At 35.7% G+C, this 27,417-nt stretch overlaps 1 protein-coding gene across 2 annotated transcripts in view; it reads left to right on the top strand.

Annotated features, from left to right (window-relative positions):
- Window positions 1-27,417, top strand: part of EDIL3 (EGF like repeats and discoidin domains 3) — a 422,774-nt gene that overhangs the window by 106,501 nt on the left and 288,856 nt on the right. For both annotated transcript variants that reach the window (XM_047877276.1, XM_047877267.1), the window contains exon 2: window positions 16,919-17,047. In XM_047877276.1, coding sequence (XP_047733232.1) covers window positions 16,919-17,047 — 129 coding nt within the window. The remainder of the gene's footprint in view (window positions 1-16,918; window positions 17,048-27,417) is intronic.

The following is a 27,417-nucleotide window of genomic DNA, read 5'->3' as shown; positions in this document are numbered from 1 at the left end:
ATTTAAGCTTTAAGAGCCTTCAAATTTGTATATCTTTTGGATTAGTTATGCAGTTAAGCAGATCATCCTTTATCTTCCTTCCCAGGTGACAAGAACTGAGAGGTTTTTTACTTGTTGGAACCAACATTGTAAACTGCTTTCGTTAAAGAGGAACAGAAATCATATGTATTTTTGCTTACAATACTGTAAGGAAATTTGCTTACATATTGCTTATAATAATGTAAGTTAATTTGGAAACAGTCCTGGCCAAATGCCCCCAACCATAATGAAGGCAGTATACAATTAGTGGTAATCAAAATTGCTATAATATTTTTGGAAGACTATTAGGCATTATTAATAAATTTTTGAAGCTTATGCCCATTTCTAAAGTTTTATTTCCAGTGCAAGTAAAAGTTCACAAATGTATTGGTACAATAGTGATCAATTCGTAATTGTACCAGGAAAAATTTGAAAACTCCTAAATATCCTATGGTATGGAACTGCATATAAAATTATGCCATACTCATATATTTGATACCATGGATTTGCTAAGCAGAATGAAGTGTCTTTATGCTGACAGTCTCTGAAATGTGTTGTAAAGCAGTACAAATGAGGTATGGAAAAACATGCCATTTCTGTCAATTTGTGTAAAACAAATATTAGAGAGAGAGTGTTTATAAATTTCAGCAAAGATAAAAAAGAGCTAACAGTGGCTACTTCTAGGGTTCAAGAATCAGAATCAAAGAAGGTGGGTATTTTAAACCCATGTAATGATTTTCTAACTGAAAAAAAAAATATGCCCTCATTTCTTTTATAGTTAAAAAATATGAGATTAAAATGAGCAGAGCTAAACAGAGAAGAAGTTTTGTGGGATGTATTAAAATTAGTCATGATTATAGCTTAGGGGTGGGAGCAGAGAGAACTATGTGCTTTTGGCTTTACTACTATGTTATCTGAGTTGTTTACAATGAATAAACACGTTTTACTTTTTACTTTTCTTTTCCAGCCCTATGGAGATATAACTGACATATAACTTTGAGTAAATTTAAGCTGTAAGGCATGTTGATTTGATACAATTATATATTGCAAAATGATACCACCATAGCTTTAGCTAACCATCATGTCACATAATTACCATTTCTTTTTTTGTGGTGAGAACATTCAAAATTTGTTTTCTTAGCAGCTTTGAAGTATATAATACATTGTTATTAACAAGGATCACAGTGCTATACATTAGATCCTCAGAATTTATTTGTCTCTTTACCGGAAGCTTGTACCCTTTGACCAATGTCTCCTCACGTCCTCCACCACCCCCCACCCCCAGCCCTTGGTAACCACCATTCTAGTTTCTGTTTCTGTGCATTCGGCTCTTTAAGATTCCACATATAAGTGATGAAGTACAGTATTTGTCTTTCTCTGTCTGACTTATTTCACTTAGCATAGTGCCCTCCAGGTACATTCATGTTGTTGCAAAAATCAGGATATTCTTTCTCATGGTTGAACAAGCCTCTGTTTCATATAATGCACCACATATTCTTCATCCATTTATTCATTGACAGACATTTGGTTTGTTCCCATGTCTTGGATCTTGTGAATTATGCTGCAGTGAACATGGGAGAGCAGATATCTTTGAGATCCTGTTTTCATTTCCTTTGGATATATACCCAGAAGTAGAATTGGTGCATCATATGGTAGTTCTATTTTTGATTTTTTGAAGAACCTCCATACTGTTTTCTGTGGTGGCTGGAACACTATTCCTACCAACATTATAAAAGGTTTTCCTTTTTTTCCACATCCTCACCAGCACATGGCATATTTTGTCTTTTGTCATTAGACGTTCTAACAGGTGTGAAGTGATATCTCATTTTGGTTTTGTTTGAATTTCCCTGACTATTAGGAATATTGAGCATCTTTCTATGTTCCTGTTGGCCATTTGTATGTCTTCTTTGGAAAAATGTCTATTCAGATCCTCTACCTATTTTTTTAAGTTTATATATTTTGAGAGAAAGAGCAAGAGCACATGCATGTGTGCATGCATGGGAGAGGGGCAGAGAGAGAGGGAGAGAGAATCTTGAGCAGACTCCCCACTTTTAGTGCAGAGTCTGACAGGGGTCTTGATCTCATGAACCATGAGATCATTACCTGAGCCGAGATCAAGAGTTGGATGCCTACCTGACTGAGCTACCCAGGTGCCCCAGATGCTCCACCTGTTTTTCATCAGATTATGTGTTTGCTATTGAATTATGTTAGTTCTTTATACATTTTGATACTAATCTTTAATCATATGTATGACTTACAGATATTCTTCTGTAGGTTGCCTTTTCATTTTGTTTATGGTTTCCTTTCCTATGCAGAATCTTTTTAATTTGATGTAGTCCCACTTGTTTATTTTCGCTTTTTGGCCTTTGCTTTTGGTATAAAATCCCCCCCAAAAAATCCCAGGACTGATGCCAAGAACTGACCCCCCCACCATGTTTTCTCCTAGGAGTTTTATGGCCTCAGATCTTACACTCCAGTCCTTAATTCATTTTGAGTTGATTTTTGTGTATGTTATAAATAGTTCAGTTTTATTCTTTTGCATGTGGCTATCCAGTTTCCTCAACTATAGGTGATTAATTTTTTTATAGAAATAAAAGTGTTTGGATCATAGTACATGCTCAGTAAAACAGAAGTTTTGTATTTATTGTTATCATAAACCCTAAGAGAGAAAAACAAAGAAACAAAAAAACAAAACCTTTTGGGTTCTGAGTAGCCTTCTGTGGAATACAGACCATATTATTAGGATGATAGTGATATCAGTTTCTGAATTGCTCACCATGTTACTTTAAATCTGTATGCTTTTACACTAAAGTTTGCAGTGACTCATTTTATTCTTTTATGGAAGTTGGTTATAATCTTATCTTTGTAAGCACAACATGGCTTCAAAGAGGATTGATGTTACACACAGAAAATGCACATCTTACTCTGTTGCTTAAAGTATCCTTCACAACTGAAAAGAAGCAATAATAAGGCACTTAGTCCAAAAGTCGTTTGTTATTCCTAAATCTCCAGTTTAGTGCTTTATTAATCTACAGCTGCCTTTCAGGAGGAGGAACAGTTAACTCTTTCTAGCCAAATTATTACAGAGCTGTTCTACCTTAGGCTTCCAAAAGCTGTATTTCTGTCACAGGTATTTTGTTATGCTCCTGTGATTGTCACCATTGAATTTTTTTTATAAGAGAGCATGTATTATATAAGTTCATTTTAATATATGTATGAAACTCTTTCCCCGGATATGTGCTGAGTCTACTCTGGATCAGAGCTTATTCTAGGATTTGCTATCCTTGACTCAAACAATGATGCAAATACTTTGGTCATCTACATAATTTTCCAAATAAGATTGGGAGGAATAGATGAATTTATTTTATAATACTCAGGCTCTAGAGACTTATCTAATTAAAAGTAATTTATATGTTAAGGAAGAGATATATCATCAAGGAATCATTATATCAACATAGCATATTTTTGCATCGTGGTCTATTCTAGCATCTGGCCTGATATCAAAGGCCTGCCATTGCTTTGCAGCTGTGGTTAGCATTGTCCACATGGGGGAGAAAGTTCATTGTAAGGGAAATAGCTATGTTAACTGCAGACTGGAATCCAGAATTGTTCCGTTTTAAACCAAAGGAGGATCAGAAATGCAGGTGATGGGTGGATTCTACCAAAAGACTGAAGTTATCTGAAGGATGAAAGGTGGGCAATGCACAACAATACTAAATAATTGACCCCCAGTCATAGAACGAAAAGAATTTGAAGAAGGTGAAGAGCTTGAAGAGGTGAAGAGAGAAGATGAAGGAGAATAGGGGCAAGGGAAAGCATCCAAACATGCATAGTTTCTTGTTTCTGAAGCCATGCTGCCTGTGTGTAAATCTCCCTTTGCCAATGTTATTCTATACCTTTTGGTAAATTCTGCAACTTTAGTAAATTTCCATTCTTTCATATGTAAAATGAGTTTTCTTATTAATATCAGCAAAGTTTCTGATAGGAGTATTATAAGGATTTAATGAGATTAATACTCATAAAGCACTTAGTATAATGTTCGGCACATAGTTAAGCCACAAAAATATTAACTAACATTACTAAAAAAATAATAAAGTGTTCTAATAGATCAGCCAAGTGATGGAGTAGCAGATTCCAAGAGTATATGAAATTTGGAAATTTGAGCAAGCAGATAATTTGTATCAGAAAATTTTTTTCAGGAAGAGGTTGCGTGATTTCTTTAGATCTATCCTATGGATAGTGATGCCACAAGACAGGTATGTCAAAAGGGAGCTACATGGGGAATGTGGGGCAGGGTGTTTCCCAACAGTTTATGTAGTATGAAGCCTTTTATCCAAGGTTATTCTGTTTTTGAATATTTTTTAAATATTTATTTTTGAGAGGGCGAGAGAGAGAGAGAGACAGAGCATGAGAGGGAGAGGGGCAGAGAGAGGGAGGGAGACACAAAATCCAAAGTAGGCTCCAGACTCTGAACTCTCAGTACAGAGCCTCACATGGGGCTTGAACTCATGAACCGTGAGACCATGACCTGAGCCAAACTCAGATGCCATAACCAACTTAGCCCCCCAGGCACCCATATCCAAGATTATTCTAAACTGCACTTATATGACCCATGTTTGAGAGTCACTAGTAAAATTTCATCGACAGTAATTAAACCAATGAGAAAAGGGAAAGACAAATAAGGTCAGAGCTTCACTAATAACAGTCATAAGCTGATGCTGGGTTCTGAGTCCTCACTTTCAGGTCAGGGCTCGATCAGGGATTGGGAAGAAGCTGGTGTGTATCAAATGATCACAAAAACAAGGACAAGAGGGATACCAATGCAGAATCGAGACTATTGATAGAATAGAGGCAAAGGTTTTTTCTTTTTCTTTTTTTAATGTGTTCAAGTTCTCTCATTTGTCCATTTCTGTGCCAAATAGTTACCTTTTAGCAAGTCACATTTCTATTTGGTAGGCTGGAAGAGTAACGTAGTCCAGCTTCCTAAGTATTTCCCTGGTCTTTTCAGTATAAAAGCACTAATATTCTGAATGGAGTTCCATTAAGGCAGCTGGAACACCTAAAGAAAGGGCACTTTGCTTCTGTCATTACAATCAGGCTGTTCCCTATAAAGATGCAAATTGGAGTGCTAACAGCAATAGCCTGATACCTGTTGAAAACCAAGAAGATAGCAAGAACACCCATAATTTCTGATTTCCACTGAGTTAATTGCTCAGCTGTCTTTTCTTATCAGGAACTGCCTTGCATTAGAAAAGCACAATGGCCATATAGTCATTAAATCTGAATAAGATATTCCATGTTTGTTAAAATAATTACAGAGCTAATATGTTCTCATGTTGATTAGTAAGCATGTCTACTGACAGTGGCCTAACCAAGTCATTTATGTTTCTGCTTCCTAAGACCGTTGGCGGTGAATACAAAGATTTAAATTCTGAAAATGTATGCATTATATGGAACTAGAGCATTCAGCAACTATTTTATAAAGTGTTACTTTCTTGTGAAAATATTGCTATAAAAGGTGAGTATATATTCACTTTATACAAATCATTCACTTTATACAAAAATTAAACAAGATCTAAATCTGACTTTTAAAATATGACGTCCATTCCATAAATTCGATAAGTGTCTATTGGTTATTTTTAGCTGGAAGAAGACTAGTTTTAATCTTTGTGATTTTTTTTATTCCAGCCTCCAAATGTATAAACATATGTAGTCAGGTTTAGTGCGCAAGTTTATAAACACGTTATGTAATGACATGATTGACTACTTTAAACATCTGGCAATAAATAGTTGGGGCTGTACTTAAAACAGTGAAAGATATTCCTTCAGCTTTTCCCTGCTATAGTTGGAAACTGTCATTCTACTGCTGTCTTAAATTGTGACTGCTTCAAACAAATTCTAAATAAAACACAAATTAGACTTAAAAATTTTTTATGCCATTTTACTGTAACGTATCCTTTCTGCCTGAAAAAAAAAATGATGAAATGGGTTATCCAGTGATTAACAAATGTTCTGTTCTTTCTTTTGGTCCCCATTTTTTAGTAAGTGATCAAGTTTGCCAGGTTGTTTTCGACTGGTTTTCGTTGGAAGTTATTTTTATATGGTGGCTGAGCAGCTTTACATTAAGAAGAGGCAGAACTGACAATTTAAGATCTGGATAAGAAGGCAATGTGAAACTTCCATAGTTAGACATGGCACTAAATGTGATCCTCTTTGTATCACCTGATTGTTTTTATAGTCGGTGGGAGTTTGTGTTCTTGACAAGGATTGATGGGCTAAGTGTTACCGTCATGATGTACTGTGTTATTTACATACAGCAACAAAATTCTATCTTTTAGTTTGTCCTTTGCTGTCAACTGAACAACAGAAATATCTGAAAGAACAATTCACAGGGTCTATAATTTTTGCATAATTAAAAATATTATCTTAGCGTATAAAATTCAGTAAGTTATCTTATGTATTTTTCAAAAAATCAAAAGCAGCCAGGTGTCACTTGTTTTGCTCCCTTGGCCATCGCTATACCTATGTGACAAAACAACAAACCTGGATTGGTCCTCTACCTGTAGCGCACATCCAGGCATTGACCTAGAAGCAGATATCTCATTGGGTACTTATTGCCGCTATCAATTCTTGTTTTCAAACTCAACTGAGCCCTCAGTGTTTTCTGTCGATCTTTTTTCTGAGGCTCATCAGTCATGTTTTTTCACACTCCCTAACCTTCTGAGTATTCCTTCTCTACTGTATCTTTAACCTCTTCTTTATAGTAGCTGCTTTTCATTAGCACCAAAACACTGTTAGGTTTCTGACATTTTAAATACATTTCCAACCCCTGTCTCCCACCTGATTTTTATTTGGAAACTGTTGACTGTATGCCAGGTACTGATCTTTGGCACAGGGGAGAGAATTTGCTAAGTTGAAATGATTCTGACTTTAGAGAGCTTGCAATATAGAGTGTTTTCAAGTTTATATGGCTTCTAGACCAAGTTTCCAATACTCTTCTCAGAATTTTTGTTTATATCTCCATGATTTAAAAAATCCACTCTGTGTTAATTTACCTATCTCTAGCCCAAACCTTTCTCCCCAGGTTCAAAGTCCTAAAACCAAGTTCTCACTGAATATCTCCAACTGCATGTCTGTAGGCACGTAGGTCCACTCATTTCCAAAATGGAATCCATCATCCCCTTTGACAACCATCCCCAAACTTGCTCCCTAGACCACGTTTTCCATCAAAATGAAAGGCAGAACTTTTTGTTGGATTTTGATATGTGGCTTAATTTTTAGTTCTCTTTCCTTTCAACCATCAGACCCATACATTTGGTCCCTCAGTATATCTTTTGGGATCCATTTCTCTCCATTTCTGTGTTTGGTATTCTAATCCAAGCCAGCAATGTGTGTGTCAGAATAACATCTGCCACTTTCTAACTGATCTGCCACCCTTAAATTTTGCCTCCTTGTAATCCATTCTCCCTACTACTTGACATCCAAATCATGTCAGCCCTTCTGCTTACTACCCTTAAATGGCTGTCCTTTTTGCTAAGGAATGGCCAGACTTCTTATGAGTGTCTTCAAGACACTGGGTATCCTGGGCACTTTGTACTCTTCAGCCTTGCCTCTTGCCATTTCTGTTCACTCTTCTCTCTAGCCAAAGTGAGTTTCTTTCTGTTTCTTGAACCTATGCTCTGGCTCTGCTGCCTGGTTTCACATACTTGTCTCACCTCATTGCCTGTCCGGTTTCCACTAGTTCTCTCGTCTTGAATTGGGAATCACTTGATTTGGGGAAGGCTTCCTAAATCACAGTTCTGAGTTTGGTGTTCCATTCCCCCAACATACTCCCTTGGCACACACAGTTTTCTTGTTCCTGGACCTAACATGCAGTAGTAACTACCTTCCAACTTATTTGTGTCTTTTCTTAAATGCTAGAGAACAAGTAATTGTCTGTCAGAGGTCCTATAGTATGTGCAGCAGTTATCACTTTTAATGGAGCATAGATGGCCTTCAGTAAATATTGACTGAATGACTGAATGGATATTCTTCATAGGTAGAAATAATATAGTCAACAGGTAGAAATATAGTCAACAGTACTTGAGAATTCCATATAGTTGAATTTTCTGGTAATTTACAAGGTTTTAACTAATTATTTGAGAGGAATTCAATGTCTGTTAGTGTTAAGTGGTGTCCATTCTAATTTCTCTCTTTTTTTTTTAATTTTTTTTTCAACGTTTATTTATTTTTGGGACAGAGAGAGACAGAGCATGAACGGGGGAGGGGCAGAGAGAGAGGGAGACACAGAATCGGAAACAGGCTCCAGGCTCTGAGCCATCAGCCCAGAGCCCGACGCGGGGCTCGAACTCACGGACAGCGAGCTCGTGACCTGGCTGAAGTCGGAAGCTTAACCGACTGCGCCACCCAGGCGCCCCCTAATTTCTCTAACATACTGTATACCTTTATTTTCCAGTTGTCAGTTCTGGCTTCCTGCAAATGAATTTTTCATAACTCAGAGTATACTAACAAAGAAAGCTAGTCAAGTATTTTTCTTCATTTGCTTTTCTCTCAATTGAAAACCAAAAAGTATGAACTTTCTTTCTTCCATCTTTCCTTCTTCCCCTTCTTTCTTTCCTTCCTCACTTTATATGACTTCTTTTCCTTCTCTTTAATAAGTTGACATCTTTGGGTGAATGTAAATAAATGTGGAGGGCTGGGTCCTACCCTCCGTGATTCTGATTTAATTGGACTGGGCATCCGGAATTTGAAAAGCTCCCCTGTGATTATAATATACAGCAAATTTTGAAAACCACCGGGTTAGATCATTTCTGATGTCCCTTTCAATTCTAAAAACTCTAGATTTTGTTATTTTAAGAGACTCTCCAGAGTGTTTTAAAATACAAAATATGCCCAAAGATTTTCTTTCAAAATGTAGAGCCTGAAATAGTTTTGTCTTTTCATGCAGTTAGCCTTGATTGAAGCTGTGTGTTAAAGGATGCAAAATTCTCATTGTCAATACTCAACAATATTTGCTAATTTTCTTATAATTCTCTTCAGTACTCCCTTAGCATTTAAAACCTTATCTAAAAAGAAAAATGTCTCTAGAAATAGTGCGATAAACACTGGCTAACAGCTGAGAGATAATCTGCTTTAAGTTAGCTTTAGTGTGGCTCTGAGTCTAAGAAGTTTCTTTGCTCAGTCATTATATTGGTGTCTTCCATAGCTGAGTATGGTCATTTGGGGACCCTGTAGACCCCAGGGTATAGCATTAGTGGTCTTTTATCGCAAGTATGTCCAGTGATTTTTCTAGTAAAATGGCAGATCCTATCAATGTAGATAAACTTATTCTTATTGGCATTCTTATTTCTTTCTCTCTTCCTCCTAATTGCAGTAATGGTCTGAAATATCAACTAGAATTTATTTTTTAAAGCACGTATGAAGCTAACAATCAGATCAAACCTTTTTAACCAGGTTTTTATGAAATTTAAACTGGCCACACTCATAAGCTTTAGTTTATGAATGAAGGCATTAAAATAAAAATCTGTGCCTCAAACTTATTAGAACATACAGCAATGAAATTTCAATATTCAACACAAATGGTCTCTCAGGAGACTCAGGAGGCCCCAAAGTAAATTGAGAGGCCTATGGTTGATTCAAAAGTGACATTTATTTTGTTGTGTACAATTTCGCTGGCAGTAAGTCATAAGGATACTAAAATTTTCTGTGAGGAATTTTACCAGGTTGAGTACGGAAATTCCTGTGAACTTTATCTCATTTTAACTAGAGTTATTGCTTACTTGTGTACTATGCTTGGCTCGTTTTGCCAAGTACTCTGTTTACAGACTGGTTATAATTCTAATTTGTGCAGTTGAAGACAAAGCTTTTATTTTCTTTCAGTTTGTAAATGAAATGATAGGAATATAGCTACCAAGTTCAGTGGGAGAGCAATAAACTGAAGATGAGGTTGTAATACACAGACCAGAATTGTCATAGTTGTGAAACATGGGCTTAACTGGTTACTGTGTTTTACTTTCTCACACATAAATATGTATGTTAATATTGTTCACATTTAGTGTGGGAAGATAGTGAAGAAATTAAATAATATTTTGTATTGGTGAAGTAACTTGTTGGAGTGATATGTTGCCATTTTATTTTGTTTTTATTTTTACATCAGCGTACACATTTTTTTGCAGAAATGGAGAGAGGGCAGGGTGGCATCTAGCACTGCTAAAGGAACAGAGAAAATGGGGAGGCATGCGTTCCTCCAAATAAATGATTGCTATATTTACATTGCCATGTATATAGATGAATACATTAGTAGTACTATGTAGATATATTCATATGTAAAAAAGATCACTATGCAAATGCATAAGAAGGTTAGCATGTAAATACAATAATATATTTTCAGTAGATGTTTGATAAATATTAAGAATAAGCTTAGCAGAAATGCCCTTGGTTATCATGAAGACAGACAGTCAAATGTAGGGCTTTAAGTTATAAATTGGTTCCTACTAAAATTGTATTGCTGACAAAAAACTTTTAGTGACATTTTGTTACCGTGTCCCAAATGCATTAGCCTCCTTTTACTTTCTTGAGTTTATTACTCTCTTACCTTTCAGTAGGGTCAGACATATGCTACTCCCCTGCCTAAAAGACTTCCTTAGGTTTTAACATGACTGGCACGTGTTAATGTTTCAGTTTTCAGCTCGAGTGACACCTCCTCCGAGAAGCCTTCCTTGATTGTTTATCTCAAGTAACCAGTTCTTTTTACTGCCCTTTTCACCAGCCTATTCTCCTCCTGTGTCTCCTCCTATGGTTTTTATTACAGTGACCAATACCTTGCTTTCTTATTTCTTAGTTTTTCATTATGCATTCCCTTCACTATAATATAAACTTTGAGAGTACTGGCACCTTATGTGTCTTCATCTAGGCTATATTCCCAGCCTCTACAGTGTTTTCTGGAATATCAATACATGATAAATGGATTGGTGATTCTCTGATCTGTGAACTGGAGAGGGGCACTAATATGTAAAGAAAACCAGTTGCATAAATCATCTGAGAGATTAAACATGGATGAGGAAAATTAGCTCTTCGGTCCACCTGACTCCCTGAGTATGGCCAACATAGAATTTTCTCCTTTACTTGGCATTAGAAGTTGCATAGTTATATACTGAGCTCACAGAAGAACAAACAAACAAACAAACAAACAAACAGACAAACACAATCACCATCATAAAGGTATAGATAGATAATAGGCTTTTAGGTTTTTGGGGGGGGGGTTTGTGTCATCTTCAGTGCTACATGATATAGATGCCTATACACTTTGCTATGTAGGCTAAACGACCATGGATTGCAAATTAATAATGAGCTGTAATAAGACAATCTGCGAATCACCTTGAACAGGTGACTGGCAACAGGTGGTGGGCCAGTGAGAAGAATGAGGTAGGCAGTGGACTCAGGATGATCCCAGTCCAAGCAGAACCCTGGAGAGTGGGAGAAAGACCAGGAAAACAAGAAGTTAAATTTAGCCTGCAATGATTTCTTGCCCCTGGGAAAAATAATTGCTTCATTCTATTGCCAAAAGGCAAATCGGCATCAGCTTAATTTGCCTGAGTCTGCCATAAACTGCAGATGGAATCATAAAACATAGTTAGACTCAAATTAAACACATCTGTCCTAATCTAAAGCAGGTGAGGCCAGACAGCCAAGAAGCATCAAGGTATAACGCTGCACACAGATTACAATATGCAGAGGTATATTTTAGGAGCCTGCTGACAGTGGAATAAAGAACCATGAAATTGTGTATTGTCCTATTTTCCTATAGTGAGCCTGCCTTCTTGTACTGGTTGCCATCTTAGTTTTAAAAAAAATTCTACCAATTCATCCATTGAGAAATAAACAAAAAGTGCTGATTTGAAGGCCAGGGATCTCTTGCATTTTAATCAGGAATCTTACCTGAGCTGATGCTTTCTCAGGTTAATTGAAATGACAAGGAATCAGAAGTCCCTACAGTGCATTTTAATTGGACTTGAAATTTCAGCTTGAGGATTTGTTTCTACTTAAATGATCATGCTTCATGTGTACAAACCATTGAGATAATGGGTCAGTAGAGAAAACAACAGGCTCAGATATGATCAGATACTTGACTGAGGTGTCTATGTACCCGATCCTAACTAGGACTGTCCTGAGAGAGAAAGGGGAGTGTGGCACCCAGGGAAGTGTGCTGCTGCAGCATCCCTTCAAAAAAAGAAGCTGTCCAGCTGCCAGGAATGTAGTTGACCTCCAACAAATCTTCTGCAGCACTTCCAGGATCTCACTGGAGCTTTAGAGCCACCCTGTGCCTAGGCCACCTCCAGCCGGTGATTGGACATGGCAAGGGCACCAGTGCCTGGTCATTTATGCCCTTGGAGGATTCCTCTAAAGGGTAATCTTTGCTTCCTAGTGGGCTGGCTAAGACTTCATCAAGTTTGCGTTACAGACTGAGGCTCCCTTGCGTGATTCTTCTTCAATCCCTGCACACCCCCCTTCCCCATTTCTTTTCACAGGTGTCAGATCCGCATCACAGGATGAAGGCTTTTCCTGCCCATTTCTGTTTTCTCCTCATTTTTCTTTCACAGGCATTACTTCTTCATCTTGTTGCACTCTTAACTTTTTCTTAGCATTTACTTCATGGAGAACCCACCTGACACAGGGGTGTATTTAATAATTAGATGTGGGGAGGCAGATTTAAAACACAGTCTGTAATAATCCTAATCATGTGTGATGGGCTTCTGCTGTCTATCCTCTACTTTATCCAAGGCCAAAATTTTGTTTTCTGTTGACATTGTCCATCTAACACAGGTACCTGTGGGGACCTTTATTAATCTCAGACAGACCTTGACATATGAGACCCTAAGCGAATAAGCTGAATATTTATACTGAAGTGGAAAGGGCCTAGCACTAATTTCCCTTTTTCTTTTAAAATTTTATTTATTTATTTTGAGGGAGGGAGGGGGAGAGAGAGAAAGAGAGAGGGAATATGCAAACTTCTCAAACACAATAATTTCTTTAAAACTAAATCCATTATATTTCCTTATGAAGGTGACCACTCATTCATACAGATAAAAGCTCTAGAAATCAACGCAGATTCCTTGCTCTCTCTCAACCCTTACATCAGTTTGATCACATTGTTATCTTGATTCTACCTCAAGATACATTGTGATTCTACCTCAAGATACATTTTGGTCAAATTTATTACCTCTGTTCTACCTTTCAAAAACACACTGAGTAAATATCAATAAGGGGAGAAAATATAAGATGAACTTTCACAAGTGTAATTTATTAGAATTAAGTAGACATCAGCGAAAAAGAACAAAATGTACAAGGACAAGAGAGAATAAACAGGTCAGCTAAACAACAGCTGGTGTCTACAAGATCTAGTGAGAGATAAACAGATCATCCTGTCTGATTTTGATTACAGAAGCGTCATATGTCTGATTTTGATTACAGAGCGTCATATGGCTGGCAGACGCACCTGGTCAAATGGTAGAAAACCGATTAGATTAAGTTATTATCACCTAGAAGGGGTATCAAAAATGCCAAGAAAATTTTCTTAGGATACCAAGACTTCCCATGATGATGGGATAATCAAAGGGACTGGACATTCCAGCCTCGTGTGTCACTCAGTTTATTTGGGCTGTTAAGCTCACATCAGTTAATAAATTTTGCAGGAACTTGGTTGTAGGAGTGAGAGCGATAATGAAAGGTACTTGATTTTAGAAAAGTGTATCAGTGTAGTCTGTATGCTTGAGAACCTCTGGGATGTCACTCATGCCTTGCCTTTCTACTGTAGACATTGCTTCTGTGAGTACAAATGAATCTATATACATCTACAATGTGCCTTGATCTGTTGACACTGCTGCAACAACAGATCCTGGTCTAGGGAATATAGAATTCCCCTTTTTGTAGTACTGACAATACACAGGATTATGAATGACGTCTCATCCAAAAAAAATGTTTGGGTGTTACTACTCAACTTCATGGAATGTACAGGGTTAGCTGATGGCAGTGTTGTTAGTCTGACGGTACAAAGCTGTGTTGCTTTGCTCATGTCTAGGGCAGAGAGCGATGATCTCGCTTTTAAACTGGTGATTGCCTTTTTATAGAAAAATCTCAACAATAATGCCTTTGTTTCTTGATTAATTATCTGGGGGGAGGAATAGTAGTGATTTGGGGGGACTTTAATTTCCTGTTTTATTACCTAGTATTTATTAACTGAATTGGAATTAAATCATGCTTCCATTGCTTTCCCTGTTCATAGCTATCTCTGAAGAGGGTTGAGAAAATCAGTTTTTGCTAGGACTACTTCAAGAGTTTAACGCTTAGTTCTTTTGCCCTGAACTGTGACTCTTCCATTTGATCCAACACAATGCTGTTTGAGTCATCATTCCAAAACACAAATGTGATCATATATTTTCCCATGTACAAAGTCCTTTTCTGATTTTCCAGTGCTTAGAGAGAATCTTCAAATTTTTTGTCACAGCACATAAGGCCTTTATTTACACGACCATGCTACTTTCTGAGCTCCATTCTATCTCTCATATACATCTATGCTCTAATTATTGTGGCCTGCCTGAAATTCCTGGAATAAGCCATGATCTTTTTCCTTTGTATATGCTATTCTCTTTGCCTAGAATGTTGAGCAGGTACCTCCTCCTGTGTTGTTTCACCTCGCAGCACTGAATCTTTTTAGAAGTTTCTGTTGATCCTACACTTTGGATTGTGTAGACTAATTGCAGCTCTTACTATGTATGGTAGTTGTTCTTGCTTTTTTATCTCCCATACTAGGCTCTATACTTCTTAATGGTAGAGACTATCTTTATTTACTTCTGTATGCTTCTGTATGTTCAACACTGACCTTGGTGCCTGCATAGAATAGGTAGTCAAGCAATGGGGGGGTGGGGGTGAGGGATAAAGAGACAAATGGAAGGATGAATGGAGGAATGGCGAAATGGCTAGCTAGTTATATAAAGACATAGGAAGTTTATTGAAATATCTCAGTAATCAGCCCCCCAATCAAATTCACTCTGTAAAATGCTTCCAGGATAGTCATCTTAAAATATGCATATGACCATGTCAAAACTTTAAAATACATGCTAAAAGCATTCATTGGCTCTTCACCTTATAAATTACGATGTTAACTTTTTAATCTTTACTAATCTGACATATTTATACGTTCTCAGCCATTCCTAACCAAGTAATCCATTGTCTAGCCATGCTAAATTCTATGGTATTTCCAACACATATTTATTCTTTTATTTATTAACTTATTTCATGACTCTCTCGTTTCTTATGGCCATCCCAGTGCTAGTATTTTTATCTACATCTTAATATAGCTAATGACTTGCTTTATAAATGTGACCAAAATCTTACCCTCCATTTTTATTTTTCTAAAGTCTTAGAATGGTTAATCTAGAAAATATAGGAAATAATTCTTGGGAAGGCTCCTATAAGGGAATAAAGTTCCCAAGAAACAGAAAGTGGTAGGAAGTTGGGACACAGATGCTTTTGTAAACTTTGAAAAACCTTCTTCTCTTGATCAGGCGATGGTACTTTCCCCTTTCAAGCTCCCTTTAAAACTCTATGGGTTTCTCTGAATCTGATTTACATCCTGTCTGTATAATAAAATCACACTCATGACTTTGAAGCCTGCTTTTCACTCTAGACTTAATCAGTGGTACACTGGGCGTGTCAGGCTGTTCAGAGATAATACCCTTAAGACTTCTGGAAGCCCTTTTATTTAGCTGAGAGAGTCTTCAGGCTGTACCTGAATTATTTGAAATATTTTCACAAGGGCCTTCTAGCCATATCCTTAATTTGATATTTATGTTGAGGCCATGTCTTTCTGACAAAGCTCCAGGTTTGATCTTTCACTGGTTTGGGAGGCTGGCATTGAGATAGTTTTGGTTGTTATTGGTTGGTTGGTTGGTCAGTTAATTATCACAAATCCTCCTCTCTCTATTCCTTTTCTTTACTTTCACACTTATCGTTTCTTTATTTAGCGTGTCTCTTCTTGTAGTACTGTATCAATGCAGCTATTAAAAACCAACTGACACTTTAATATTCTGCCTGAAAATCTCATTATTCATAGGTAAAAAGTCATTAGGTATATTTCTGTCACTAAAGTTTTTCTCAGGTAACAACCTTACCAACTGATTTTCTCCACACAACATGGATAGCCTCACGTTTTCTCTAGGCTCCTCTAGTCATTTTCTTGATGCCTTTCCACCCAGTACCAAAGCCAATGCCATATATTATAGGTTCTGGTTATGGCACAACTTACTTCTCTGTGCCAGTTTCTTTCTTACTGTTACATGTTTATCTCACCTCAGGCAAACTAGCCTGAATTTATTCTCATGGTCCTGACAGGGTTTGAAGAAGTAGAAAGATTCAAGTGCTTTTTCAAACCTTGGCTGGCTTCAAGTCTCCTAACATCCTATTGGCCAAAGCAAGTCGCCTGGACAAGCCCAGAAATAAACCTCACCCCTTTAGAGAGAGAAATTGCAAAGTTACAGAGTTAAGTGTATGAATTTAAGAAGTTTTTTTTTTATTGGAGTAATTAATAAATCTTTCTACTAGACATATTTCAATTAATCTTTAACAAATCAGACAATATTTATTGACATGTAATGGAGGAACCCCAAAATGAGTTAATAGCTTTTAGTATGCTATTTGGTATGCAGTGTTTGAATAGAAAATTTCATTTTATGTTACATACCATGTCTTTGAAAAGTACAAGGTTTCAAATGGGTCTTGCATACCTTATCTGTAAATCTAAACAGTGTGGTGACTCTACTAAAGGAAAATGGAATATGAAATAGTACATCTCAGTGCCTAAGACTGCAAGTGAAAAGTCATTCTCTGCTTCTTTATTTCTCAGGTGATATGTGTGATCCCAATCCATGTGAAAATGGCGGTGTTTGTTTGCCAGGATTGTCTGACAATTCCTTTTCCTGTGAGTGTCCAGATGGCTTCACAGATCCCAACTGTTCTAGTGTTGTGGAGGTTGGTAAGTGCAAGATTTAAGCATTTCAGTAGTTACCCCCTTTGTCTGCATGAGTGACTGCCAAATTTGGTGTGGTGTAGTATGGGTATTCTATACAAGATTGCTATATGCTGCTATTCTGCTTATTCCTCTATAGTATTCTAAATTTTATAATTTATGTTTTATAATTAAATTATATTTTTATTAATGGTGTTCGCAAATCATTTAAAAATACGTTTTCGGGGCGCCTGGGTGGCGCAGTCGGTTAAGCGTCCGACTTCAGCCAGGTCACGATCTCGCGGTCCGGGAGTTCGAGCCCCGCGTCGGGCTCTGGGCTGATGGCTCAGAGCCTGGAGCCTGTTTCCCATTCTGTGTCTCCCTCTCTCTCTGCCCCTCCCCCGTTCATGCTCTGTCTCTCTCTGTCCCAAAAATAAATTAAAAATGTTAAAAAAAAAAAAAAAAATACGTTTTCATCCTTAACACTATATTTCAAAGTCACTACAAGTACTAATTGAATATAATACATTTCTTACCTCTCTAATATTGATATACATTTAAAAGTTTATTCTCACTGAAAAATAATTCCTAAGTCAATTTATTTAAATTAGTCTCTCTAAATAAAATAGAACTTATTTTAGTGACTGATAATATCTGTCAGTATTTTGTAGCTCTTCTAATCATTACTTTTCCAAGACTGAATAAATGAAAGATTATATTTCAGCTGCATTGTTCCTTAGAGTCTTCTCTAAAACTTTGCTTTGCAAGTATTCATTAGTCATTGATCATATTTCAAATTTGTTTTCATCTGTGAAGTACTTCATTGGCATATATACTTACGGATTCAGGATCACTTCCATAATTGCCAAATTGTTCCCATTAAGGAAATGGCTGTACTTTAAATAATTTAGCCCTGTGTAAATTTGTGTAGAGATTTTCTCTCTGATTAAAGGCAATATCATGATTAAGGTTGAAAATTTTCTATATTTTTTCACATCAGTACCAAGAAAAATAAAAAGTAGACCCTATCTGTTTAACATAGGAAAACTAAATGTGTTTTGGGTTAAATTTCTGTCAACCTGCATAAACCTTGGAAAATTCAGAGGTTTCTCTGGCCTTTGAAAAATAATTTTGAAGAAGAGAAGTAATAGTGTCTATAGTAAGGGACCAGTTTGAGTTACTTATCATTGTGTCTGATACACCTAACCTAGTACCTTTATGCATAGTAAAAGCACAATAACTATTGGTTGAATGAAAGATTCATTAAATGAAACTGTCAGCTTGCCATTTTGACTACTAGTTACTGGATTTTAGTATGCTTTATTTGTTAAATGTGTTTTTCTTGTCTTTTATATGTATTAGTATCACTGTGTGGTATATGAAAAAAATTAATTATGTTATTTTAAAAAGGTACTTTGTTCATTTAATTCATTTCAAATTTAGTTCTCTTCTAAAGCTTTTATTAACTCACTGCTATTTCAGGGATTTGATACAGTGCCACAGAAATAAAACTATACTAACCACTTTGACCCCGTCTCCAAATATGTATGGTGAATTTCAGGGTTTAATATGAGAGCCATATCCTCAGGAAAGTCTATATCTCTGAAGAAAATTATAGTCATAAATATTCCCAACAGGAATAAATGAATAAAATAAAACTTTAGTGTTGTATTTTAAGCTCACTAACCTGAAATTGACAGTGCCTTACATTTGTAGTGTGTGATGTTTTTGTTGCTATTTCTTTTCAAAAAAAATTTTTTTAAGGTTTATTTATTTTCTGAGAGACAGAGAGAGACAGAGCATGAGCAGGAAAGGGGCAGAGAGAGGGAGACACAGAATCCGGAGCAGGCTCCAGGCTCCAAGCTATCAGCACAGAGCCTGAGGGGGGGCTCCAACTCACAAACTGTGAGATCCTGACCTGAGCCGATGTCGGACGCTCAACCAACTGAGCCATCAGGCGCCCCTTGTTGCTATTTCTAAGAACGAACTCTGGAATTAAAGAGGCAAATGTCTTAAAATAATTTAAAAATCAGTATCTTCATAGATTTCTTAAGTAAATTCTTTAATTCTTTGTCCATATTTTAAAATTAATTCGGTTTTTATCATTTTATCAGAAGAATGAGACTATGGGCAATACCACTTTAAAAACTAGATACACTGTCATATTCCATGTAGTTCAGTGACCCTGTGGAGAATAAAATGATTATAGAATTAAATTTTGCTCAGATTCATTACTTTCTATTATTAAAATATTTGTGATATTCAGAAATATGGTAGTTATGATATATTATCTAAGCTCTAGATTTTATTATGTTTTAAGCAACCTCATTCTTCCATGGTATGTATTTAGGAACTATTGTAAGAAATATATTTTTTTATTTTATATTTGATTTGTCATTTAGCAAAGCATATTAGTTACACCAATTCTAATTTAATGTCTAACATTAAAATAATAGAAAACAAGTGCCCTAAAAGTTTAAGAGTGTCCATGGTTTCTTAGATACAACTTTGTTATACTCTGAAATATTTTTTTTAAATGTGAGAAAATAAGGGGAAATCAAACAGTTGTCAGATAAGATGCCTCTTTACAACAGACATGTATTTCCTTACATGCCTTTCTATTACCTCTTTCTCAGCTCCATGTTTTCTTGCATATAATAAGGGGAAACTGAATATGTATTAGGTAAAAACATGTATTAGTAATGCTTTTAATATCTATCCTCCTTGATGGTTTTTTTTTTATATTTTTAAAACTACTTACTGGGACAAAACGTATGAAACATTAGATCATTAAAGACCATCCTGCATTTTTAGTTTGAAAAAATTGATTACTTTGGTGGGACATTTCTGTTGTTGTTTCTATAGCTTTAGACAGCATCAGTGCAGAAAGCATAGAGTATACTAGAATTTTGTACAACCCACTCCCTCCCTACACACAGGAAAGTTGTAGATATTTTGATGTAATATATTAAAAGACAGAGATTTGAGGTGTCATCAGCTTATATATTAGTCCCCCAAAGATGGAGATGTGTACAAGCTTTCTTCTAAACTTTAAGCCATATACATTTTGTGATTATATGAAGTTTTAAATCTCTTTATTATTAATTTCCAAAGGAAAGAAAATCTTTTCTGTATTGGTTTTGTTTTGATCCCAATTGTAAGAATTATTTTTACTCTGTATATTCTGCAATCAAACAGATACTGTCTTCATTGTAGTACATCTGGAAAGGAGAATTTCAAATATTCACTATTCTTAGAGATAAAAATCACTACTTGATATTACCTCAAACCTCATTATTTTGTAGTAACTTTATTTTAAGTTCTTGATGCTACTTATTTCAAAAAGATTCTTATCCAATTTTGTACTTTTATTCTTCCTTCCCAAACCATTTAGAGTCAGATAAGCACAAAATACGGCATTTGCAATCAATCCTCATATCGCCTACATTCCTATATTATGTGTGGAGGCTTCGAGAAATTGACTCACTCAGGTTTGTGAACTTCACTCACTAGACAACGTTGCTTTTATTAGATTTAATTCTTAGTCTGTCTATACACTCCAGTATCCATCTTTTACCTCTATCTGTCTCTCTTTCCCTATCTCTCTGTTTCTCTTTCACACACACATCTCCCTATACAGACATACCTCCACAATTCAATCTTCTCAGCCTCTTAGAGTTATTACAACTCACGTCTGAGAGCTGCAAAAGGCAATAGGAAAACATCTCCCTGATCAAAGGAAAGAAAAAACAAAACAAAACAAAAAAATCAAACAAAAACAAAAACACAAAACTCCTTCACATCCTCAGATGTGAAGACATCAGCCAGGTTAACCAATGTTTGCACAGATGTGAGCTAGATGGTGTCTTTTTCTCCAGAGAACTTGTAGATAGACCACCATGTGGTTAAGCCCCAAATTACTTCTCAATGGCCTGCTCACATTCCTGGATGGCACTGTGTAATTTGGAGGCAAATGTTGACAAGTTTATTTCATGCAGAAATTTCTATTACCAGTGAATATTTTAGATTTCATATGTGAAATTTTGGGAAATTATTACATTGTCCAAGTTCTATGGCATAATTCTCTTCTATACACCATCAAATTAACCCAGTAAAATAATAACAAGTATAAGCATTTACAACTCAAATACGTAGTATATTACTGCAACCAAAGAGAACAAAATAAGCGATTGACTTAAAAAAAAAATCTTAGTTTTCATATATTCTTAAATACCTATTGAGTACTTGGTAAGTAATAGTTACATATCTGATGGAATGCAATGGTAAACAAATTTACAGAAATTGCCATCTAGCCAGGAAAGCACTTAAATAAATAAATAGATGAATATGATGGGTATTGTGATAGCAGAAGTATGTGGAGTCCTAAGAATTTAAAGCAGGTGTCTTATCATAAGCTAGATGTCAGGGAATGCATGCCTACTCGAAAAAATAAAATCTTGACATGATTATAAAGATTAATTCCAATCTAGCAAGCAGAAAGCCAAAAGTATTCAAACATTGGAAATAATTTTTAGAAAAGATCAGAGATAAGAAAAGTTATGATTCCACGAGCTGCAAGAAATTCAGTGTGGCTAGAGCTTAAAAGGAAGACACATTGTAGCCCAATAAATTTGGAGACGTGGCAGATTCTGCATGTTTTAAGGAATTGGGACTTTATACTAAGACATACAGAGGATTTGTACTTTTAGAATTGGAGGAATTTGCTAGCTACTAGCTAAGAAATCAGGCATAGCTTTATAAATTATAATTATACAGATAGTTATTGACAGTCAGGGACTATATGAATCAGCCACACGGAGAATAATTTTTCTTTAAAAGACCAAAGGTTGGAAACTGATGAAAGTTCATCAATATTTGAGCAGTAGGTAGCAAAAGTTAAATCTATAAAGGACTCTGAGAAGGAGTGGTCAAAAAGACAAAAGAGAAACCAGAAAAATGTTGCACCCCCAAAACGAGAGGCAAATCGTGTGTCAAGGAATGTATTATCAGCAGTGTCAAATACAATGGAGAAGTTGACCAAGATAAATGTTTATGTTGATTATCTGTCACTGAGAGATCATAGTGCCAGGATCAGTTTTGCTAGAGTTGTGGAGAAAGAGCTGGATTGTGGCACATGGAAGAATTAGAGATAAGATTTTTAAAAAGTGGCTGAGAAAACAAGGAAGCTTTCTCAACTTGATAAAATAATAATAAAAAAGATATATCTGTTAAAGGCCTACAGATAAAATGGTAAGAACCTTGAAGATTTTCCTCTTAGATTAGAAACAAGACAAGGATGCTCCCTCTCACTATTCTTTTTAACTTTATATTGGAAGTCCTAGTCAATACAATAAGACAAGGAAATGAAATAAAAGGCATACATACTGGGAAGAAAGTAGTAAAACTGTCTTTTCATGGATGATATGATCATCTATGCAAAAAGAAATCCTAAAGAATAAACAAAAAAATCCTGGAAGTAATAAGCAATTATAGCAAAATTATAGAATGCAAGGTTAATATATAAAAGCCAATCATTTTTCTGTAAACCAGTAATGAACAAGTGGAATTTGAAATTAAAAGCACAATAGCCAGAGCACAGAGGATTTTAGGGCAGTGAAAACACTCTGCATAATATTATGATGATGGATACATGCTATTATACATTTGCCGAAATGCATATAATGTATATTACCCAGAGTGAACTCTTCTGCAAATTGTGGACTTTGGATAATTATGATTTAAATGTAAGTGTGGGTTTATCAATTGTAAGAATGTACCACTCTGGTAAGGAATGTTGACATTGCAGAGCTTATGCATGTGTGGGATCAGGGATTATATGGGAAAACACTATACCTTTCTCTATTTTTCTGTGAACTTAAAACTGTTCTCAGAAATAAGGTCTTTAAAGAATGGCTATAACATTTATCAGTTTATTCATTTGTTTATTCATCCATCAAATATTTATTGAATATATACTATATGCCAGACCCTGTTCTTGGCACTAAGGATATAACCACTAAAAATAGGCTTTGCCCTTATAGATCTTCTAGTCAAATGGGGAATTAGGCAGTAAACCATCATACTTACCATGGGAAGTTCTATAAAGAAAAATAAAGACAACTGTGAAGTAGAATAAGAAGAGGTATATTCTTAGGAAAGATGATTAGGAAAGACTTAGAAGTTTGTGTTTGAACAGAGAGTCAAACTGAGACAAATTCACTGTGTATGGATGGAGAGAGAGGACAGTAACGTGAAAAGTGAGTTTGGACTAAGGGAGGTTTTTACTTTAAGATGGGATTGCAGTATCATTATGATTCAGAAATATGACATAAAACTAAGCTTGTGTTTTACTAAGAATAAACTGTGTTAGATGACTCATACAGATATTTCAGTATTATTTGGCATACATTTAGCTATCAGTCTGAAAACAAAAGACATAAACATTGGAATTTGGTAGCAATTTAAAATCCATCATCACTTTTAGAAAAAAATTCCAAGTACCTGTGTTATGAGAGTAGTGCAGTATGGGATAACAAAGGCAGCACATCATTTCACTTATAGCTCTTCCTCTTTATCCTCTCTGTAGTTACATTGGCTTCTGACCAGGTTTTCTCATTTAGAAAAATTAATAAACATGAAGGTGCTTTATTCATCCTGTTCTGTCTTCTCCCGTCCTCTTCTATCATATTCCATCCAAACTCATTTCCTTTGGGAATTGGTATTCCTTTTCTTTTTTTTTAATTTTTTTTTAACGTTTATTTATTTTTGGGACAGAGAGAGACAGAGCATGAACAGGGGAAGGGCAGAGAGAGAGGGAGACACAGAATCAGAAGCAGGCTCCAGGCTCTGAGCCATCAGCCCAGAGCCTGACACCGGGCTCGAACTCACGGACCGCGAGATCATGATCTGAGCTGAAGTCGGACGCTTAACCGACTGAGCCACCCAGGCACCCCTGGTATTCCTTTTCTAACGTGAATTCAGGTTCTTTTAAATTTGTGGCCCTTAGATCTCAACACTGCTAATCTGTCCTGCTTCCATTTCATTATAAGAAACCAGTTACATTTACCCAGGATAAATAAAGTCTCATAATTTTTTTAACAAAGCCCAACAATTTTCACTGTACATCTTGCCCCCATGAATAGGTAAATTCATGTTTACCTTTAAGAAGGTGATCACTGTTGGGGCACTTGAGTGACTCAAGAGGATAAGTGTCCAACTTCAGCTCAGGTCAATATCTCATGGTTCATGGGTTTGAGCTCTGCATCAGGCTCTCTGCTGACAGCTCAGAGCCTGGAGCCTGCTTTGGATTCTGTGTCTCCCTCTCTCTCTGCCCCTCCCCTGCTCACGCTCTCTCTCTCTCTCTCAAAAATAAATAAATATTGAAAAAATTTTAAAACAGAAGGTGATCACTGTCAGAATATCAAGTAGTGTAATAGAGACAGACACTGTCTAAAAGACTTCTTTTTAGTGATCATGAAATATCAGAATGTTAACAAGCTTTAAGTAGATCTCTTGGGTACAGCAAGGCTATTTTTAGATTTTTAAACTTTGGTTGCAAAATGAGAGATTTGATGAATTTCAGTTAAATTATTTATATATTAGGTAAAATTATGAGTAGTTGTCAGGTTTTTTTTCCCCTTAAGATTACTTCTTGGAATAAGGAAGGATAGCTCATGATTGAATCCATATTTCTAGAAATTATCATAATGAGAGCTATTCTGCATAGACTAAAATAGTTGCTCAAAAGCTGCTAGCCATGGATGATTGCTAAGAAATTTCCCAGTCAACTAGACTCAGGGGATTCATTTTCAGAGTTATATCTATATACTTTTCTGGTAATAAGAAAGATTAAATATGTGTCATATAAACAAATAGAATTGTACAGTTAAGATGGTAGATTTTTTTTTCAATATATGAAATTTATTGTCAAATTGGTTTCCATACAACACCCAGTGCTCATCCCAAAAGGTGCCCTCCTCAATACCCATCACCCACCCTCCCCTCCCTCCCACCCCCCATCAACCCTCAGTTTGTTCTCAGTTTTTAACAGTCTCTTATGCTTTGGCTCTCTCCCACTCTAACCTCTTTTCTTTTTTCCCCCTTTCCCTCCCCCATGGGTTTCTGTTAAGTTTCTCAGGATCCACATAAGAGTGAAACCATATGGTATCTGTCTTTCTCTGTATGGCTTATTTCACTTAGCATCACACTGTCCAGTTCCATCCACGTTGCTACAAAAGGCCATATTTCATTTTTTCTCATTGAAGATGGTAGATTTAAGGGTAAATCTTTGCCATATTCTGTATATATTACAGAAAATTAACTTTGTTTTATATATGTAAATATTTCTATAACATAGCTTATAAACAATCAAGTTCTTGATCTTAAAATGTTTCTACTTTATTGTTAATTACAATGATTAGAATTTGTTAACTTGCAATTTCAAGCCCTGACAATCATATATTAATTCAGAAAAGAAATACAGAACATCAAAGAACCTTAGAAAATATCAAGTACAGAAATCCTCTCTCACCTAGAAGAAAGATAAGAGCCAATTTGTGATAAAGCTTTATTAGTAAGAAAAAAATGTAATACATTAAAAGAAATATTGATGTATACCATTCTAACTATTCCTTTTTTTTCTTTCTGAGAGTATACCTTTTCTATTGCTTAGGTGTAAATACTTTTATGAATGAAGTGATAGTGGATGTGTATCATTATGCTTTTTCTGCTTAACAAATCATACAAATTTAGTGGGTTTAAACTATCATTTGTCTCTCAACTCTCAGAGCCAGGTAGGTTTCTGCTTGACTGGTGCTGGGTAGTGGAAATTGGCTCAGCTGGGATAGCTTGTCTCTGCTAGATCAGGCTTCTTTATGTGGTGGGGGGAAGGTCTGAAGAGCAGAGGAAAAATCAAGCCCAGATTATAAGCACTTTTCAAATCTCAGTTTGTGTCACTTTAGCTAATAACAGTTTTGATGGGTAGACCTGCCACTTTGTATTGAAAAAGTGAGGTTGCAAGAAAGAATTTTGTGGCTGGTTTTGTAGTCTACCACAGAATGTTAGTTGATTTTCTTTTCCTTTTTAAATATTAAAAAAAAATTCGTTTTCATTGGCAATGCAAAAATATGATGAACATGTTGACATCTTAGTAGACACTTATTTTTATGTTACTAGTTATGAAGGTAATCTGTTTCTTTATACAGGAGGAAAAAGTAAAAGCTCTCTTCAAAAGGGGAAAATTGGTTATGTTCTGTTCATGTTAGGAAATCTATTGAAAAATTAGAAACGTGAAAATGGAAAGTGACATCAAGTTGTTTTTTTATTCTGATTCCGAATGGAATGGCATGAGGTCAGTTGTGGCATTGCCAAAATGTATAATTCTACACGTTCATGAAACTGATAAATTGCTATTATTTATTTGTTTTTGAGAGACAGAACTTGCATGCATGCATGTGGAAGTGGGGGAAGGGCAGAGAGCGAGAGAGAGAATCCCAAGCAGGCTCTACGAAGAGCCCATTGTGGGACTCAAACTCACTAGTGGTGAGATCATAGTCTGAGTTGAAGCCAGGAGTGGGAGGGTTAACCAAGAGTCAGACGCTTAACCCACTGAGTCACCCAGGAGCCCCTGAAAATTGCTATTTTAAAGTGATAGGCTAAGTGGCAAATTTGGCATTAACCTCTTGAAAAATTTTCTCTTCCGGCTTGACTACTGTCATGGAAAAAAGGTTTATAAGAGACTCATAGATGACATAAAATAGTTAAAATGTGCCCAGCCCTATAATCTCTAAGATCTTTCATATAGTTACTTCGTTTTCTCTTGTTCATTAATTTTTAACCTGAATCCTCTTGATTCTAACAGTTATACCTATTGTTTGTTTCTTTTTAATTGAATTAATTACATATCTGTTTTTGGTTTAAAAATAACATTAAAAATATGATTTTAAGCAGTCATGACAGGGTGTTGATATTTTATCATGTCAGGGAAGTTGACATGTTGCTGGAGAACGAGCAAAATTATTCTTCCTATGATTATAATAGAAAAGAAAATGAAAAAAGTAATTATCTCTAGGTTGAGTTGTTGAATGCCATTATCAGGAAAAAAGTAAGCACCATGTACACTGTTTTTTTCTTGGATAAAGCCATCTATATTTAAGAATTTATAATTTACATAGAATTTATAATTTACATAGAATTTACATAGAATAGAAATTTTATAATTTACATAGAATTTATAATTTACATAATTTACATGGAAATTATTGTTTACATATAATTTACATAGAATTTTATTTATTAAAGAAGTACTGAAGAAAATTTAGGAAATATAAGTTAATACAAACCAAAAGTATTATAATCTTAAGTCATATACACTCTTATTCTTTTTTTCTATCATTTAC

The sequence above is a fragment of the Prionailurus viverrinus genome, chromosome A1 (genome assembly GCF_022837055.1).
Source record: "Prionailurus viverrinus isolate Anna chromosome A1, UM_Priviv_1.0, whole genome shotgun sequence".
In the NCBI taxonomy this organism is placed as follows: domain Eukaryota; kingdom Metazoa; phylum Chordata; class Mammalia; order Carnivora; family Felidae; genus Prionailurus; species Prionailurus viverrinus.
This window is presented reverse-complemented; position numbering and strand designations above follow the sequence as displayed.